Genomic DNA, 18622 nt, shown 5'->3' on the forward strand with positions numbered 1-18622 from the left:
TACGGACTTCCCCTAGGAGCTGCGATTCTTCCTTTACGTTTTTAAATTTGTTGCTTCAGAACAAAATTCCCAAAGTGTACCTCCCTCTGTCTAGAAGAGCCAACTTTGACAGCCAACAACAAGGTAACCCTTAAGCGAAGACAATCTTGTTCCGTAGCGAAGCAGTGAGTGTGTACTGCAGTGAGTGTTTGAGCGCTGAGGTGGTGGAGGGACGGGGGGAGAGCAACAGCACGCGCAAGGCATGTATTATTTATCCATCCCCAGAAGACGGGAACGGGACACGAGAGAGAGACAAGGTAAACGAGTTTAGAGCCCTTAACTGGGTTTGCAATGTCTTCCTCCGCCTTTGAGAACAAGACTACCTATAACTGTCTAGAGTTACCTTCAGTGAAAACAGTAAGCTCAACCATAGTTGGATTCACCAGCAAATCACGTTTAACTCGTAAAACTGCATGAACGATTTTGTGATTAAACAGCCAATCAGAATACACATACATAGTTTTAAATACGTCGTTAGCTTAATTATCGGTGGTGACCTTGACAATAAGATAAATAGACCGTGCATGACAAGCCATGGTGGCTTAGAAGAGGTCTATGCAGAATCGAGTGAATCAGCCAGCGCGAGACATTCATCGTTACAAAAACTGACGTCTGGCCGCGACTAGAACACGACAGACGGGTGGGACAGCCGTGGTAAAAACAAAAGATGACCCAATAAAGCGGACCTGAATAAAAATGAGGCCCGAGGCAAAAAATGCCGCGACCAGTTTTAAAGGGATTAACGGAGAGGCATTTAATTCTGTCGAGCGCCACCGTGGAGTGGCGAGGGAATTTTCGTTTTTATCCCCGCCGCGGTTGGCAACGCGCAGACAGCTGTTTCAAGGTCAGCTGCATCTCCCTATCACCGTGTTGCATTGATATCTGTCAAAACGACTGCGAATTGTTCCCGAACATATTTGTGTGATGCTGTAATATGTTCGAGCGATTGTCACAATGTACACATGACTCATAGTACAATCTGTCCCACACTGTACTATAATTACATTATATAACATGATCGCGAAACTAAACTTAACATTTGTTTTTTACGATAGATTCAATCTGAGGGAGGGAGGGAGGGAGGGAGAGAGGGAGGGGGAGAGAGAGAGAGAGAGAGATCTCGAAATTTAGTGTTACTGATTTTTTGTAACATTGAAAAATCTTGTTTTCTTCATAAATCTAAGAGTTGAATAAATAATTTGCGAAACTAAGCGTCTACGAAATTAAAACAAGTGTAAATCAGGGTTCTCGAATTAAAAAATACAAATTTTTCTGAACCCCATCGTGTTTAGTGGTTTGCACGCTGGGACGATGACCATAACTTCTATTTCCATGCATAATACATTCATGAATAAATTATGTTTGGGCAAATTTTTTCATCACATCACTGATTTTTTAGTACGTCAGTCTGCACAAAAAACTCAGTATTAACAGGCCAATATTTACATGCATAACCATTTGAACTAAATATTTCTTAAACCACGCATAAACGTACTAGGATCCATATATTTTAAATTAAAACATATTTTTCATGCAGTATTGTATATCTCAGTACAAAAATGAACACGCAGAAAGAAAAACAGCAATTCAAAGTAGAATTAGGTGATTTTGAAATACTTCCTTTCATCGAATCGTGAAGATAAATGAATGGTTCTGAAAGTTCTTACACAAGTAGCCTATTTATAAAACTTACATAATCGAGTCTGGAAATTCATAACAAAAAAGTCAGAAAGGGGTTCATTAAATAGTGGGGGAGGGGCTCACATCATTATCATTTCGTTTCTCTCTAAATTTCATGGTGGTCAAATTTAACGACACTTGTATGTAGTGTGAACAATTGAATTTGTTCAGAATCGATCGATAAACGCCTGTTTCTATCCTGTACCGTTATTTAGTTGTACTTCATATAGTACATATTTTCGCAACCCAGTTACTTATAACTGGTTAGTATAAGTTACATCCGATGTTCTTGGAACTAAATCCTTGGCGGATCGATATCCTGATTGGCACGCGTATTAATTTTTTCTCTCGTGAACTTTGTAGCTGCCGAGTAACATCTCACGTGTTGTCTGTAAGTAAACATTTATATTTTCGTACTATAAGTTAGCCGTTTCATGCGAGACATCTAAATTTGAACGTATTGTAAAGTAAAATTATATCTTGTAAAGTAACTTACCTTGAATGTGTTTTATTTGCCAGATCAACTTGGATAATATTTGTGGCGATGTCGTTCTGACGAGACCACCTTGTCGTGATTATAAGTTTCGATACATGGCTAATACCGTCGCGATTTTGTTTTAGTCGAGTTGCAGTCGTGCTCCCTTCTTCAGTTCAAGCCCAATTACTTCAAGTTTAGACTTCCAGTCTACTAATCTTCCCCTTTTCCGACTACAGCTGCGTTGTCGAGCCAAGAATGCTGAAGCCGTTTTAGAGTCGAGTTCATCGTAAAGGGAAGTTATTTTTAAAGTTTTAATAATTAATAATTTCGAAGGTACACAATCCATAGAAAATTGGAATATTTAGGCCCATCCCGTGGTATCATTCATACTCTATTTGGCAGTAACGTGGTAATACTTTATTCTATTTTTCCAACTGGAAGTGGTGCTTTATGTTTATTTGCCAATATTAAACATAAACGTAAACTTCGAATTTCTAGTATACATTACTACGACCTCAGCGCTATCCAACCCCATGTGTATTGTAGTTCATTCGGTGCAATACTATCATAGGTTCGTTCCTCGAAGTGGTTTTAGTTCGACGGTGTTTGGTCGTACACAACACCGGATATCGCGTTACTGGGACTCAATAAAATTAAAATAAACCCCCGAAATTTATATATATATATGTGTGTGTGTGTGTGTGTGTGTGTGTGTGTGTGTGTGTGTGTGTGTGTGTGTGTGTGTGTGTGTGTGTGTGTGTGTTCATTCCAAACGTCCATAAATGTAGACATTTTTTTGCACCAACCTTATGTAGTCGAACATGAAGACGACAATAAAGAGCAAATTCAACAATTTAAAACTTAAAATACACGGTTCTACTTTGTGTTCAAACAATTTTACACTAATAAAATGACATAAAACGTTAAAAATGTAAGCATGTTGTTAAGCGATAGCGGGTGATGCAAATATAAAAAAAAAAATAAAAAGTTTAATTTATTCCCTCTAACTGCGGACGAATGTAGTATGTATTGCACGTATATTCACAATAGATAGCTGCAGTTGCAGTGGTAGCGGTAGAACGCGCATGCGCAGTGAGCGCGCGTGTGCAAACAGCATACTAACAACTTCCACAGAGGGCTACACTTCATACATCGCTGCTGATACAATCCATAGTTTTAGAGTTTTTAACATGAATAAAAATGCTTTTCAAAGAACGACATTCTTCATTTAAAATAAATATACACAGATTTTATTTCTAAAAAAAGTTGAACACGATGTGTGAAATTCACATTTAAAGCGGCTACAATTCAGAATTTTGAACGCTGCTCGTAATTAACTGCGATATTGTAAGTATTCACAAATAATTTACCTAAAAGTTAAATGCATAAAATGTTTAAACAAATTCACTTTTTAAGAATCAGTCCGAAACCTTAATTTCTTTAACGAAAAGTTTGAAGAATAAAATTTTAAAACATTTGTCACCCACCACTCTTTCACTTATCGGTTACATTACCAAAAACTAATAATAATAATAATAATAATTCCGAAAATCTACCAAAGCCTGTAACTACTAACTAAAAAAGCAAATATAATGTCCTAAATAGTTTATTTTCTGGTGAATTTATTTTGTAAAACGATTAGCACCCTATATGAGTTGCTTTGCTAGTGGATATTAATTTTATCAATACACCGTTTTTCCACTATAAACAAACCAACACATACAGAACACAGTATCTGCAAACAATGGTGGAGTTAGTTCTACTCTAAACAGCGAGCGCGGCGTGTGGCACCATAACGTGGGGGCGAGTTCTGTCTGTAATACGCGTTCTACAATATCTTCGACAACAATAAAAACTGGAAGCATGAGGGACAAGATGCGGGCTGGTAAATGACTGGCCTTGTTTAATTACAAGTTTACATTAACCCTGCTACATCAATGGGCGATACCCCGTGCCAACAGCATTGTACAGTGTACTGTACTTGTTCACGCTCTACTGCACTGCACTGTTCGGTCGCTACCTACTTTCTTGTCCCTTCAGTCTATACAGGGGTTCACAAATCAATTATAAAAAAAACCAAGAATTATACACATATAATATTCATAATAAGTCTGAGATACAACTAGCACGACAGGCTGGTATTCACTAGTCAGAAGAAAGTGAGGAGACGAGATCCTGGACAACTGAAAATCTTTATTATTCTTTAAGACGTTTTCAAGTAATGAGCGAGGAAATACGTTTTTATCGTGTACTAAAGAACACAAATTAGCAAATAAATTTTAAAGTAAAGAAAAAACAAAAATACCTAAACAGCTTTTAAAATTCCCTACTGATATGGGGTGAAATAATATCATGTATAAATGTTTTTATTTTCATTCGAAAGTTCTCTTTTTATTTTTTTCATATAGAGGCAAATCACGTTCCCGTCCTTGCATTCGATGTGATCTCTTGCCCTAGATGGACAGATAACGTCAACGCCCTCATATCCGGTATATCCTCATTCCGCACAGGAGCATATCACGTAAACGCCCTCGTACCAAGTGTAGCCTCCTTCAGTACAGGAGCAGATAACGTGAACGCCCTTGTATCAGACATAACCTCCCGTACAGGAGCAGATAACGTGGACGCCTTCGTACTGGATATAACCTTCTTCCGTACAGGAGCAGATCACGTGAACACCCTTCTACCGGATATAACCTTCTTCCGTACAGGAGCAGATAACGTGAACGCCCTTGTATCAGACATAACCTCCCGTACAGGAGCAGATAACGTGGACGCCCTCGTACTGGTTATAACCTTCTTCCGTACAGGAGCAGATCACGTGAACACCCTCCTACCGGATATAACCTTCTTCCGTACAGGAGCAGATAACGTGGACGCCTTCGTACCGGATATAACCTTCTTCCGCACAGGAGCAGATAACGTGGACGCCCTCGTATCAGTTGTAGCCTCCTTCCGTACAGGAGCAGATCACGTGAATGCCCTCGTACCGGATATAACCTTCATCCGTACAGGAGCAGATAACGTGAACGCCCTTGTATCAGGCATAACCTCCTTGTTTACTTTACTGCACTTGTGGAAACAGCGACTCACACGTGGGGAGACAATAATAAAAGAATTCCTAGGGACACTAAAAGCCAGATGCCCCTTTTATTCAATCCTTTCGGACGTGAATACTCCATTTTATGAACTCTGTATGAAATAATTTAATATTGATTTTGTAAAAGCGAACACTTTATACAATATATGTAGGATAGTGATGTAATCACCACAATCACAGGTTCGTATGTAGCTAATCCAATATCTGATACCTATTTATCAGCATGTAATAGATGTGACAAAATCGATAATCGATAGGGAATTTTGATAGCTAATCTACGTACTACACTATTAACATGCGTTAATAACAGAACAATCACAAGTTGCACATTTTGACATTTTTCAAAAACTATTTGGTTTTGAAACATTATAACATAAACCACAACAAACGGCCATTTTACAACAATACTGTCTACAGGTGGTAAATTAGTTCTCTGGGTTTCGGTTCCTCAAACTGAGTAACTGTACACCACAAGTAAATAACTCATGGACAAGAAACACATAATTCTGTTAGGGAAAACAAAGACGATAGTGACAGTATTGCCTTATGTTTATGAGTATAATACTTTTTTCGAGATATTCAAGGTCAATATTTCAATTTGCTTTCTGAACTAAACCAAATTTAATCTTCACATCTCTATAAGGGGGTAAATATTCCAAATGGGTAAGGATAGGGGGGGGGATCAACTCAGTATTTGTCACTAATAGTTAATCTTTTTATCTGTGTTTAAATGGGATTGTTTAAATTGACCTTCAAAATCGGAGATAAACAAAATAAATAACCACACCCGGTTTGTACAGAAATTCGAATTTTTTTAGCTTTCATTTTGAAAGTCTCGAGGGTAGGGTGCTTCTCAATGTGTGCAATATCAGGGTTGCTACAGGAGTCCAATAATGAAATTCCCTGACTTTTCCCTGATTTCCAGACAAAATTTTTCATTTTTCCCTGACTTTTTTCGACGCAATCCCCAGGGTTTTTGGCAATTAATGGGTGGAAAAAAGCGGTGTTGAGGCTAACAGGGTGGCAAATATAAAAAAGCAAAAAATAAAGTGAACACAGTTTAATACGTACAAAAAGATTGACTTAAATGATCTTTTACAACACAGAAGTAAAATATGCGCCGCGTCGTCTGCAGGCTTGGACTCGGCGCGGCGGCAGTAAGTTTATTTGTGTAAAGGGATTTTATATTTTTCCCTGACCAACATCGAAATTCCCTGACTTTTCCCTGACTTGAGACCGGATTCCATGACTTTTCCCTGATTTCCAGTCCTGTTTTTTCCCTGACTTCCCTGATTTCCCTGACCTGTAGCATCCCTGAATATCTATACCATAAAATAAATACCACAAGTCTAGATCTCAAGTTTATATCTACCATCAAGAATGTCGAGGGGCTTGCATAACAATCACTACTACACCATGCATACTATTACAATTACAGTATACCAAGAAAATCTCACTAGATTACAGAGTGGGTTAGGAAAGCTATGCTAAGTGGTATGCTGAATAAAACAATACATACAAGTAACATCTATAAACGTAAAGGCTAACAAACGTGATAAAATTTAACAAATAAAAGTTAAAGGGGGTTGGGAGAGGAGAGGGAAATTAATAAATGTACATCTATCTAAGTAAACGGAGGAAAGAAAAACAAATATATCGGTAAAATTTTAAATTTAAGCAACTATAATTAACGTTTCATATTTACTAATGGTAATTTATCCGTAAAATTCAGAAAATTGAAGTATAAACGGTAATAAAACATACGTATGTACAAACCTATATTTAACAAATATGATATGAGTTTAGTTTTAACTAATACTTGAAGTGCACAACTCTACATTGTTATCGATTTAATTACTGTAAAACCACATCCTACTTTCTCTGCCGTTGCGATTTGTTTGTGGGGGCAACGAAACAAAAACTAATATTGTAGAGGCGAGGTCGAGATAGTTGTCCGGATTCAGTTAACAATTAAAAAATAATTTGGACTTTTATAATGCAGTTATTTTACCTACACGTATATTAATTAATAGTTCCTTTAGTCATAATAGTTTAACAATCGTTCATATTTAATCAATCTTTTCATAGAACCGCTCACATAAAAATTAAAATAACTATTTAAAAAACCGATAAATGAACTGTATAAAATTTCTAATATTGCAGAGGCGAGTTCAAAATAGTTGTCCGGATGCAATTAAAATTTAAAAAATAATTTGGACTTTTAAAATGCAGTCCTTTCTCCTACACGTATTTTAATGAATAATTCCTCTGATTATAATAGTTTAACCATCGTCGTATCGTCCGTATATAAACAGTTATCTCATAGAACCGTCCATATAAAATATTAAAACTATAAAAAAAGCAACAAATGAACAGTACATCTCTAAGTAATTTGCATGCTCTACGATTAAAAATTTCCGTTTTTTATTTTTATAATTAAATATACAATACGATACATGCTCGGTGGTGAGGGTTTGACACAACTAAAAATAGATGACAACGGGAATGCTTTCCCTCGACACGGCGGATGACTGGGAGAGGAGAAAGTAATGAGTGTGCGAAATACATCCGTTTACAGACGCGAGGCGGTTTCATATCGGAGTTCATTTTCGGCGGCCGGGTCTGAAAGGAAGTCAAACACAAAATGCAATAATAGGACTGGAAGATAGTAAGTTAAACAGCGCTTTCGCCGTGTAAACAAGGCAGTCCGACAAAAAGCCGGGGAACAATATTGCGGGCGACTCCCCCGAAATAACCTCCCCGAGCGCGCCCCTCGACGGGCGTGGCACTCCACGCTACACCGCAATCCATATGGGGATTCCCGTTGCTGTCGGCGGACCGTACGCCGGGGTCGGGCCGGTTGGGATAGGCCCAGAGCCGGCGGCCACGTCGGACATCCGGAGGATCCCGAGTCGCCAAAAACTGCGACCCACGGGTACCACGCGAACAATGCATTTTCCGTCCGTTTGACAGATGGACCGCGGAGGGAACGGCACAAGTATTTCCCTGACAGGCGAACTTAAAACCCTGCCAACGCGCGGCATTCCACTATACACTAAATTAGTCGAGTCACTTTACCAGGCTAAGTCACTTACCAGCATTTTGTAGTTGACTTTGGTCGGATTGTTATTATTGTTAACTCTCACAGCCATAAATTACTAAAGCGTTAAACACATCAATTAAAGCACTCAACCAGAATTGTGATTATTAAATGGGTTCGTGAAAATTAATTGAAGTTGAAGGTCAAATTAGTGAGATATTTACAAAAAAATAAATAAAAACAAGCGAACAACAAAATTAAGGACAACGATCACAGACAGCGTGAGATAAGTGTTACTCACTTGATACGATAAATTCTTGTTGGGAATCTATTATATAATAAATACTGTGCGGTCTGGCACCGAGGATTCGCGTTACACGTCAAATTCACCATACGTCAAACTCGGGTCGCAGCGCATCGTCTGCAGTAGGTCCCGACCCGTTACTCGCGGGTAGACTCACACCACACACCGCACGCACGTCGCTACACACTGTTCCCGAACTTAAAAAACCGCTGACGAACCTCGTAAATAGATATCAACTGTGTAAAGGTCTAAACTACACTAAAGGGCTTGGTTGCCCCTCCCCATAGAAACGCCATTACATCGGCAGGTTAATTCCCCGACTAGCCGGCAGGGCGGATAGTGCCGGAGCTTGCACAGTTCACCGCTAGAATGCGCCACTCCGCAGCGGAACCGCGGTGCCAACGTCGCGGCGAGAAAATCCCCCGCGATTCCAGTCAATAGTGGAGACGGCGGCGGCGACGATCGGTCGACCATCATGTTGGTCACACTCGCCACGTTTTACGACGAGTCTTTATCGAGATAACGATTCGCGCCGCCTGTCAAAAATAACTATCGATTATTTCGTGCAACATATCGCCTTCGAATTATCTGTGTAAATGCTATCACGAATATGATTACAAAATATCGAAAAAATTATAAAAACTATCGATTATTTCGTGCAACAAATCGACTTCGAATTATCTGTGTAAATGCTATCACGAATATGATTACAAAATATCGAAAAAATTATAAAAACTATCGATTATTTTGTGCAACAAATCGCCTTCGAATTATCTGGGTAAATGCTATCACGAATAAGATTGCCAGGAAAGATTACAAAATATCGAAAAAAATTATAAAAACTATTGATTATTTTGTGCAACATATCGCCTTCGAATTATCTGGATAAATGCTATCATGAACAAAATAACGCAAAAATAATCAATTTTAATTACACCTAACACTTCGTAACCGTTGGTAAATGTGTACCCCCTGTTTAATCAGGACCATCAATATTTTAGTTACATCATATGACAATACTGCCATAAATAAATAATAATTCTCGAAAGCTATAATAAATTACATTAGTTAAAAATGTCCACATTAACTCGACGATTATTGTACAAAACACGTCATTTCACGGTCCGGCATATTTTTTAAAATCTAACATTAAGATGAATCGATAGCATCATACAGATTACAATGATGCTACAAACTGCAGTGAGACGCGGAAAGTGCAGGGAACGCCCCCTCCCCCACAAGAACGACGAGGGCAAGGGAAAATTCATGATAAAACTGCGAACAAAGTGTGAGGATTACTGAAAGCAGTTTAGTGACGTCATATAGTGTTCAAACCGTACTTTAGCTTCTACGAATCGCGGTCAAGTTCAGGTGTAATAAGGAAGTACTTGATCCGTTCTTCTTTGCTGTTACAATAATCGTTTATTATTTGAACTCCAACGGGAAATTTGAAATTAATTTTTTTAATGTAGAAAAAAATAACACAACAGGGGTTCTCACGATACGACAAGCGTACGCCAAGTGAGGCCAGCTAGGTTGTGGGAGTGCGGTACCAGATTCACACCCGAGACCAGCAGACTTTAATACATCACACTTTAAGTTAATACAACGATTTGATACCTTTAGAGTTTAAGATGAATAGCTGCAATTTCGTATAAGGCTAATTTATGATCGGCTTCAAATGACGGAACCGTGAAATAAAGTGCTTCACACAACATTGTGTTAGCGCTGTTATAATAACGGTAATAACACACTCCCGTATCCCTTAGCCCGGACATAATATAATACCGTAGGTCGTTGTTAAAATTTTTGAATTACGTATGAACTAAAACAAATACCTACTTATTCCAACAATTTAATATTTTAAGTAAACCCAGTACTGGTTCAGTGCTTGGGAATTACTTTAAACATTTTCAACTCCTTACTTAAAAACACATTTATGTGTGTCATGGCGATTATATGTAACACTTCTCATCAATACAATTTTTAGTAAAATACAAAATTGAATATATCGTAGTCTAAAAGTGTCTTTAAAAAATGTGTTACATTATAATACGATATACCAGATAATACAATGGGTTAGATGGCGTCCGAAGAAAAGGTACTGTACATAAATGCTCAAAATACAACTGTTTTTACATTCGTACATACATTTTTACAGTTACAGTTTTAATTCACGATTTAATTTTACGAGAATCAAAATTATATTTCACTACTAGATGGTGAAGCTTTACCGTACTTTAAATACATTAAATTTGTAAACATACGAAAGTACTGTAAACACGACATATAAATAAAAGATTTACCCAAGTTGTAAAAAAATTCGTTTAAGTTTTACAACACGTTTTAGATTTTTACCGAACGGTCTAATTTATAAGTAAAATAAAAAATAAAACAAGCTAAAACTTTGTTGATTTCCTGTCTCTAAACTAATGCTCTACATTAAATTTATGCAAAATGTAGACGTCACGTTTCCAATCATCCTGAATTTCGGTCTAAACTGCAGGGACAAGTTTAAGAATCTTGGTAGCCCAAAAACCGGGAAAAACTTGCATTACATAAGAACGCAACCTAATTTTTTCTGAAATTGACTTAGAAATTTTTCATTACGGAAGAAATTATTACACAGTGGGAGGTAGAAATGGAAGGACACCGGTTTCTAAACCATTACATACCATAACATTTACCAATACCAAACGATAAAATTTTAGACAGCTCATATTTTAATGGCATGAAATAACAAACAAATTGCATCCTACTAAATTTATCACGTGGTTGACTCCATGGACGTACATAAGGAGAGGGCTCAAGCCCCCCCCCACTTTGAAATTTTGAAAGAAACAATAAAATTTCACCCAGTAGTTTGTTTTAAGCTAGAACACATTTATGAAGTCTTAAAGCTCAACAACTATGTTGTGAAGGAATGATCCTGGCCGTCTATTTGTTGAGGACATTTATAATTACTAAACCACCTTGTGGTTCAGCCTCCCGAAATACGTTTTTATATACGTCACTTGTTGACTCTGGTATAATAAGGCAGGAGTCTAGAGAAAATTTGCATTGAATAAGCAGGCAACCGAACTTTTTTGGCAACTCAATGGATTTTTTTTCCTATAAGAAAGAAATCGCCAGCCGCAAGGTTGGTCTAAATGGGCGGGTACCAAAAATGGTTAAAATTACCAAACAACATTTTTTTTATTCGAACACTTAAGAATAGCCATCAGGCAAGAAAATTATGTTAAATGAGATCCAGCTAACTCTTTACGGACTGAAATTCTTTTACGACGTCAATCGGCTCTCGTGTCCCAAACAGGGACCGGGGGGTCGACGTCCAGTACCAAGAACCTGTGTTATTCTCCTTACACTCAGGCGAAAATACCGTAATGACGCTTACATGAAACAGACCAGTCCCTAGTTCCCTGTACAATAGCAACAGGGAACGTCTGCACGTGCCGGACCTACGGTACAGACAGCTTCAACTCCTCTATACCTGTTCTTCCTTTGTGAACCCAAGGTGTATTCTTGACCAGTGCCCTCGTTTTCCTTCTTCACAAACGGACCTCCCACATGGACTTCGGGCCACGAGAACTTCACCTGTTTCACTTAAAAACCAATTCACTTCTCAAGAGTATTGAATTTTTAGTGATTCAGAACTTGGCAAATTTTGCGATATTTCGGACTTCGTCTGTTTTTGATACAGCAAACTCCACCATCGACAATTTTTTATACATTGGAGATAGCGGTACATGCTAATACCGTAAATAATGACGTGTATAGAGGCTGGCGATATTCTTAAAGAAGAGACTTTTTCGCAAGAAACTCGTCAACAGGAAAAACCTTTTACGGCGGTCGAATCGACTTTCGGTTTGGTCAATTTAGTTTTTGGCCATAATTCTCAATTGTTTGAACGACTGGACAAGCGTTATCGAAGCCTGTCACTCAAGGGGCTTGACAAAATTTAAATTTCTGTCTGTCTGTTTGTCCACACGGTATTTCAAAAAGGAACTTAGCTAAAGGCTTGAAATTTTACACGAAGCTTTGTTTTTACATTTACAACGCTGAGTTCGGTGACCATGGGAGCCGTGGAATTTAGCTGAGCGTTAGCGAATATTTCCACACTGCTCTTATGGGTAACTATGATGGCAACGAGAAAATAAATTGGTTAAAACACTGAGTCCAATCGTATGACATTTATAATGCGACAATGTTATTCATATAGTAGAAATAAGAAATAATGGAGTGGAAAATCACTGTTAAAAGTAGATGACCAGATGTAATTTCAGTACACCCTGGGTTTGTAGTAACCACCCTAGCGCAGCGGAACTACTATTACTCGAAATCTAACTAAACGAACAAACCTGTGGTCAGGTATTTCATCTGTAGGCTTTCATTTTTGCATTAAACTTTATTTCTATATTGTGGTGGGGCGTGTCCCACCATAGAATTTGGCTGAGCGTCATTGAAGTCCGACCGACAAGCTGAATCAATATCTCTTTTGTCTGTCGGGGGGGGGGGGGGGGGAGGTTGTCTGTCAGTCTACCTGTAAGACTTACTCAACATTTTGAATAGACCAATGATTGATTCGGGCCCGTTTTTAATACCAGCGATCGTTCGACAATCAATTAATTGAAATAAATAATTTAATTATATATACAATAGCCACAGTTGCAATATCCTTATAGCTATTTTAACAGTTCATAAGACTAAAATAAATACAATACATTGCAGTAAAAAAAAAAAAAAAATACTTTATATAAAAATATTAGGGTAAGCAAAAATTAATAAATTAAAATAATGCACTGTACAAGTCCATACACTTAGTATACCTAACTAAACAAAACAATAATCTTTATAGCAATACAAAATTGAATGGTTTGCTTTAAAATGTCAACAAACTTTTGTCAGTTTGGGATTTGAACTCACCACCAACTATGTCATTGAACACATCTACCTCATGCTTAAATAGATTTAAAAGTCTTAAGATTTTAAAAATTGAAAAATTGTAGTGTTGGACTGTGTTACATCTGGGGACAAAAAAAAACTATTGATGGAGGCAAGTTGCTTCTAGGACCAACAACTGAATCTCGGTTAAAAGAACGCAACTGTCTATTGAACCATGAATAATTTTGTAAATTAACGTAAGACCAGATTTGTTCCTTCTGGATATAAGTGTATCATATGAAAAATTTGTCTAAGAATCGCCGTTGAAAGGTCTCGGTCACAAGGAAAATTACATTTTTTGTAATATAAATATCGAAGGAATTTGTTTTGTACTTGTGCAATTGCTGAAATACTGCCAATTGAAGATGGATCAACATCAACTCAATTTATTTGTTGTCCAAAAACATAAAATGCATGGACAATCGTCAAAGTACATGTATATACGATATAGTATATAAAAATAATCAATACAGAGTTACCCGTGAAACCTAAAATAAGGTAAACTAATTATGGAGGTCTACATTCTCCTCTCTTCTGGGTATTCTCGAACACTGTAGTATTCTTTTAAAATAAAAGACTTTTTAAATTTATTCAGGAATTCCCTGTCATCAGCAACACTGTTCAAGTAAAGAGGCAAAGAGTTAAAAAGACGAATGCAGGCATAAAATCACTGATTTTCAAATAATTTTGTTTTGTGGCGAGGTAATATAAGGTAATTTCTAATCCTTAAATGATAATTACGATTGACATTGTTGGTAACAGTGAAATTTGGTTGATTCTTTTTGTAAAAGGAAAGACGTTGAAAATTCTAAATATACGGGAAAGTCAGAATATTGTTTTGACGAAAGACAATTTTTTAGGACTGCGCATGATTTAAGGTAATTTTAAAATGGTCCTTATAGGATCTCAAACTACAAACCTGTTTCTGACAAAAGAACTATACAAGGTTTCAACTGAATCAATGGTAGAAAAATTCAAACTTTACGAGTTGGATCAGCCTGTGTGAGAAGAAACCGAGCGAGTAAACGGTCAATAATGGGTTTCTCAGCACATGTTACATCAGTGTTGACAATACTATTACGGTATCTGTGTGTTCAGGCACTGAGTCACGGTCCAGAAGTCGCTCTTGTGAACTCTGACCTGGCAGCACGCCGTGTACACATCGAGTTGACAAACCGAGTCTACTAAAGGGTGGCCGTACAAAGAACAGACACAAATAGCGTCACACTATAAGGAAATGTTCGGGACAAGAGCTACGAGTTTTCTAGCCGGACTCTTGAAACATTCCGATCACAAAATTCGCCGACCTGCTGGGAGCAGAGACTTGAATTTTGGAACGTAGATCAACTTGGTCTATAAAAGTAAAAATACAAACAGGACAAAACTAGAAACATTTACCCAACGTGTAAATACCATTTCAAAAATATAACATACAAAGCAACGCTTATATTTGTATATTTCTTAAAATAGCTCATTAATAGTTCAACAAGATAGAGATGAGATTTATTTTACATCATTACCAATGTAGCGCGATTAGGTTTCGAATATCCATTTGGAGTATTACTTAATTATGGGGGGGGGGGGAGACAGGATAGAGTAGATTTAGTTACGCTTTAAATGTGGAGAATACAACAATAACAAACTGTTCATCGTCATTAGTATAACAAATTTGAACAAAAACCATATTGCGCAACAACATCCTAATTTTGTGAAGAAAAATAAGTTTTTTTAACATGAAGAATTCAAAATGATGGTAATTGAATTAACCATTTTGGTAGGCCCTTTTTTAGTGTTTGTATCCGTACTTAATGTAAAATAAATTCTTTCCATCAACCTATAAAATGTGTAATACACTATTTTTTTCTCAGAAAAATGTTGATATAATTATTGTACTGTTTTTATTACGCATAAACCATAAAAAAATACCAAAAGTCTATTTATTTATTTTTTTATGTGGTGGGACTGCCCCTGGTAAAGTTTGATAATATTGTAAATATTAGAATCTGAGATAGCCAATTCATTCTTCATTTTATCTTGTTTCAAAAAATATATAGTTGTATCCAGGTTCTTTTGAAGAATAATTATAAATATTGTAAAAACCACAAACAGTACGCGAAAGGCTAAATTTGTTACTATGGTTACAATTATTTTTAAATCCTTACAAATAATATCATTCTTACACTAAGTATTTCAAAACATACCAAAACTAGAGAACTATATGCACTAAAAAACAATTAATAATTAATAACCAATTTTAATATTTTTTTAAGTGGCGGAAAGTACCTAAATTTGTTACTACGGAAACTATCATTCAAAAATATATTTTTTACAAGAATTTTCCAAAATATGCCACAATTTAGCGTAGTGTATCCTGAAACAAAGCTATAAACCAACATTATACCATACCCATGATATATCACTAATTTACAAAATGGCTAGATGAAGACGATCTTTTTGGAAAGATTTATGACTTCACTGTGACATCACTGTTGTCTGTTTGAAATGGGATATAAAAAGTGGTGGTAATGTTGGCTTATGAACTAAATGAACTGTCCAAACTAGAGCGTGTTAGATCGACATTATAATGTTAATTACCAGTTCTTGGATTAAAATAAGGAGTTTACTGCCTAACTAAGATCGAAGATGATTGAACAAAGTTATGAAATTTTAGTTCGTACATAAAATTCTTCCCGCTTAAATGTAGTTCAATGTAAGTTTCTTTTTGTCCGTTGAAGCTGGTGAAATCGTGATACTTAATTTCGAAATATATTAACAGAATATGACAGTACGGCATGAGATAGAATGACTATAAACTTTATCGAGTCGCAAAAAGGAATATTGTTCTGTCGTGTGCCTAAATTTACCTCTCGAACAAGACTTTCGCGGTGTTCATTGATTTTTCCATTCGAAAACGTCATTGCAGGCTGACAGATCATTGCTGTTTGAACACCCCAATACGTCAAGATAAGTTAAATCTAATCAACTGTCCTGTGTAAACATTATTTTATGATAGCACAACCGCATGTTTAACTAATTTAACCACTATTATACATTTGTTAACATTTATGGTGTAAAAGCACGTAGTAAGCTTCCAATAAATGACAATTTTTTATTTTTGTGAGGCCTTTCGTGCTCAATGAAGACATGTTATGTGGGTCTGACGATGAGTTCATTGAGCACGAAAGGCCTCACAAAAATAAAAAATTGTCATTTATTGGAGTGTTTGATCATCTATTAAACACTTCTTATTTCAACCCTTTCTCCGACTACTGTTGAATACAGAATAAGAAAGTATTCAAATAAAAAAATTAAAAGTTTAGTAAAAACTGTAAATTTTAGCAAATATTAAGTATGCAGCCCTTGGTCAGTACTGCTTTATCAACGACAAAGTTACTATCTAACCTTTACTATAAATTTAAAGACTGTTGCAAAACCCATCTTAGTTGTCTTTTGACAGCCTTCTCAGACCTGGTGTGTATATTTTCTTGGTCGGAAAATAAGGCAAAATCAACTACGGAAAAAATACTAAAACCAGAGTAAACTACAATGCTCATAGATATACACTTTTTGCATATTTTCTTGATCGTGGCAAGAAAACAAACTCAACATTGGTGTCTGAAATATAATTCACTCGAACCAGAAGTACCAATTCACGTGCAAAGCCAAAATTCCGTGCGAAGCCGCGGGTAAAGCCTCGCGCGCACTACGACGGAACGGACGGAACGGAAGCACACGACAGAATTTTTCAAATATGAATAGTATTGATTGTTATGGAGATGCGCGCACTTGGACGGACGGGACGGAAGAGACGCGTCGGACGCGTCGGACGTCAGTCAGATTATCTGAGGAAAAGAACTTTTGAACAAATTCTGCGCGTCGGCTCCGTCGGCGACGTCGGGTCCGTCCCGTCCGGTGTTGTAAGCGCACACACCTCAGACGGAACGGAAGGAAATTTTCTCTATTCCAGCTATATCTTTTGAGCCAAAATGGATGTCTCCAAGTTAATTTCTCTTGTTCAAAACTACACCGAGCTTTACAACATGCGTCATCCTGAATATTTTAACGTCAATAGAAGAGAGAATTGTTGGGAAGAAATCGGTTTTTTTTTGGGATGAAAAAAGTTTTTTCATCGTCTTCTATCAAATCTGGGAATAACGTATGAAACTCCCCCAAAGCTAACCTTTTAGTGTTTATGTTATGTACCCAAAACCTGGCTTTTCATCGTCTTCTCTCTGCCTCTTCTTCTTCTATTACGAATGCAGCAACAATAATTAATCTTCATCTAAACACTGAAGCATCTTTGACATGTTTTAACACAGACTGAGAACTTAAAACACCCAAGACGAGTCTGGCGTGGCGCGGCGGTTCCGTCCTAATGCGCGCACCCCATCTTAAAATTTCCCGTCGTCCGTTCTGTCGTTTCCATCCGTTCCGTCCGTTCCGTCGTAGTGCGCGCGAGGCTTAACTGGTAGTACTGAACACAGGGATATAGCATTGAACGTGCAGTAGTTAGAGTTAGCGAGAAGTTGGCACCACTGGGGCACAAAAATAAAGAGAGCAGTTCCCGTTAACAACGAATATAAATGTTCGTTTAGCGGCAAGTTGTTCCATCGGTTCGCTGCTTAAAATGCATAACGGGTGTAAAAGCTACATTATTATAATTTTGTATACCTATTGTACGCACATAATAAGTACAAATATTTCCTAGTTTTAAATGGTGGCTGTTTACAAAATTTTATTTCAAATATCCCAAAAACTGACATATTAGCAAAAATGGAAATAATAAAATGTAACAATCCAAATTGAACATTAGTTCATTTTAAACATACAAAGAAAATCCAACAGCCGCAAAGAAATATTTAATTGTTCACTGAAATTCCTGATCAGCTCAAGACAAGCAAGCCTATATAAGTTTTTTCCTCCTCCGTAGACTAATGGTTATAGTCTCGGCTCTCTAACCGAGAGATCAAGGGTTCAAATACCGGGGAGGTCCCATCATGTACTTTGACAATAAAAACCAGTGAACGCCGAAGCCGGTAT

At 37.1% G+C, this 18622-nt stretch overlaps 1 protein-coding gene across 10 annotated transcripts in view; it reads right to left on the reverse strand.

The window, feature by feature from the left end:
* LOC124366301 (protein alan shepard) overlaps positions 1-18622 on the reverse strand; it is a 167627-nt gene that overhangs the window by 89027 nt on the left and 59978 nt on the right. The window contains exon 1 of one of the 10 annotated variants that reach the window (XM_046822739.1): positions 8393-8976. The exons of 8 other annotated variants lie outside the window; for them this stretch is intronic. In XM_046822739.1, coding sequence (XP_046678695.1) covers positions 8393-8449 — 57 coding nt within the window. In that variant the 5' untranslated portion in view covers positions 8450-8976. Of the gene's footprint in view, positions 1-8392; positions 8977-18622 lie in introns of those variants that run through there. One more of the 10 variants, XM_046822740.1, reaches the window with a different exon arrangement.

The sequence above is a fragment of the Homalodisca vitripennis genome, chromosome 7 (assembly GCF_021130785.1).
Source record: "Homalodisca vitripennis isolate AUS2020 chromosome 7, UT_GWSS_2.1, whole genome shotgun sequence".
Lineage (NCBI taxonomy): Eukaryota > Metazoa > Arthropoda > Insecta > Hemiptera > Cicadellidae > Homalodisca > Homalodisca vitripennis.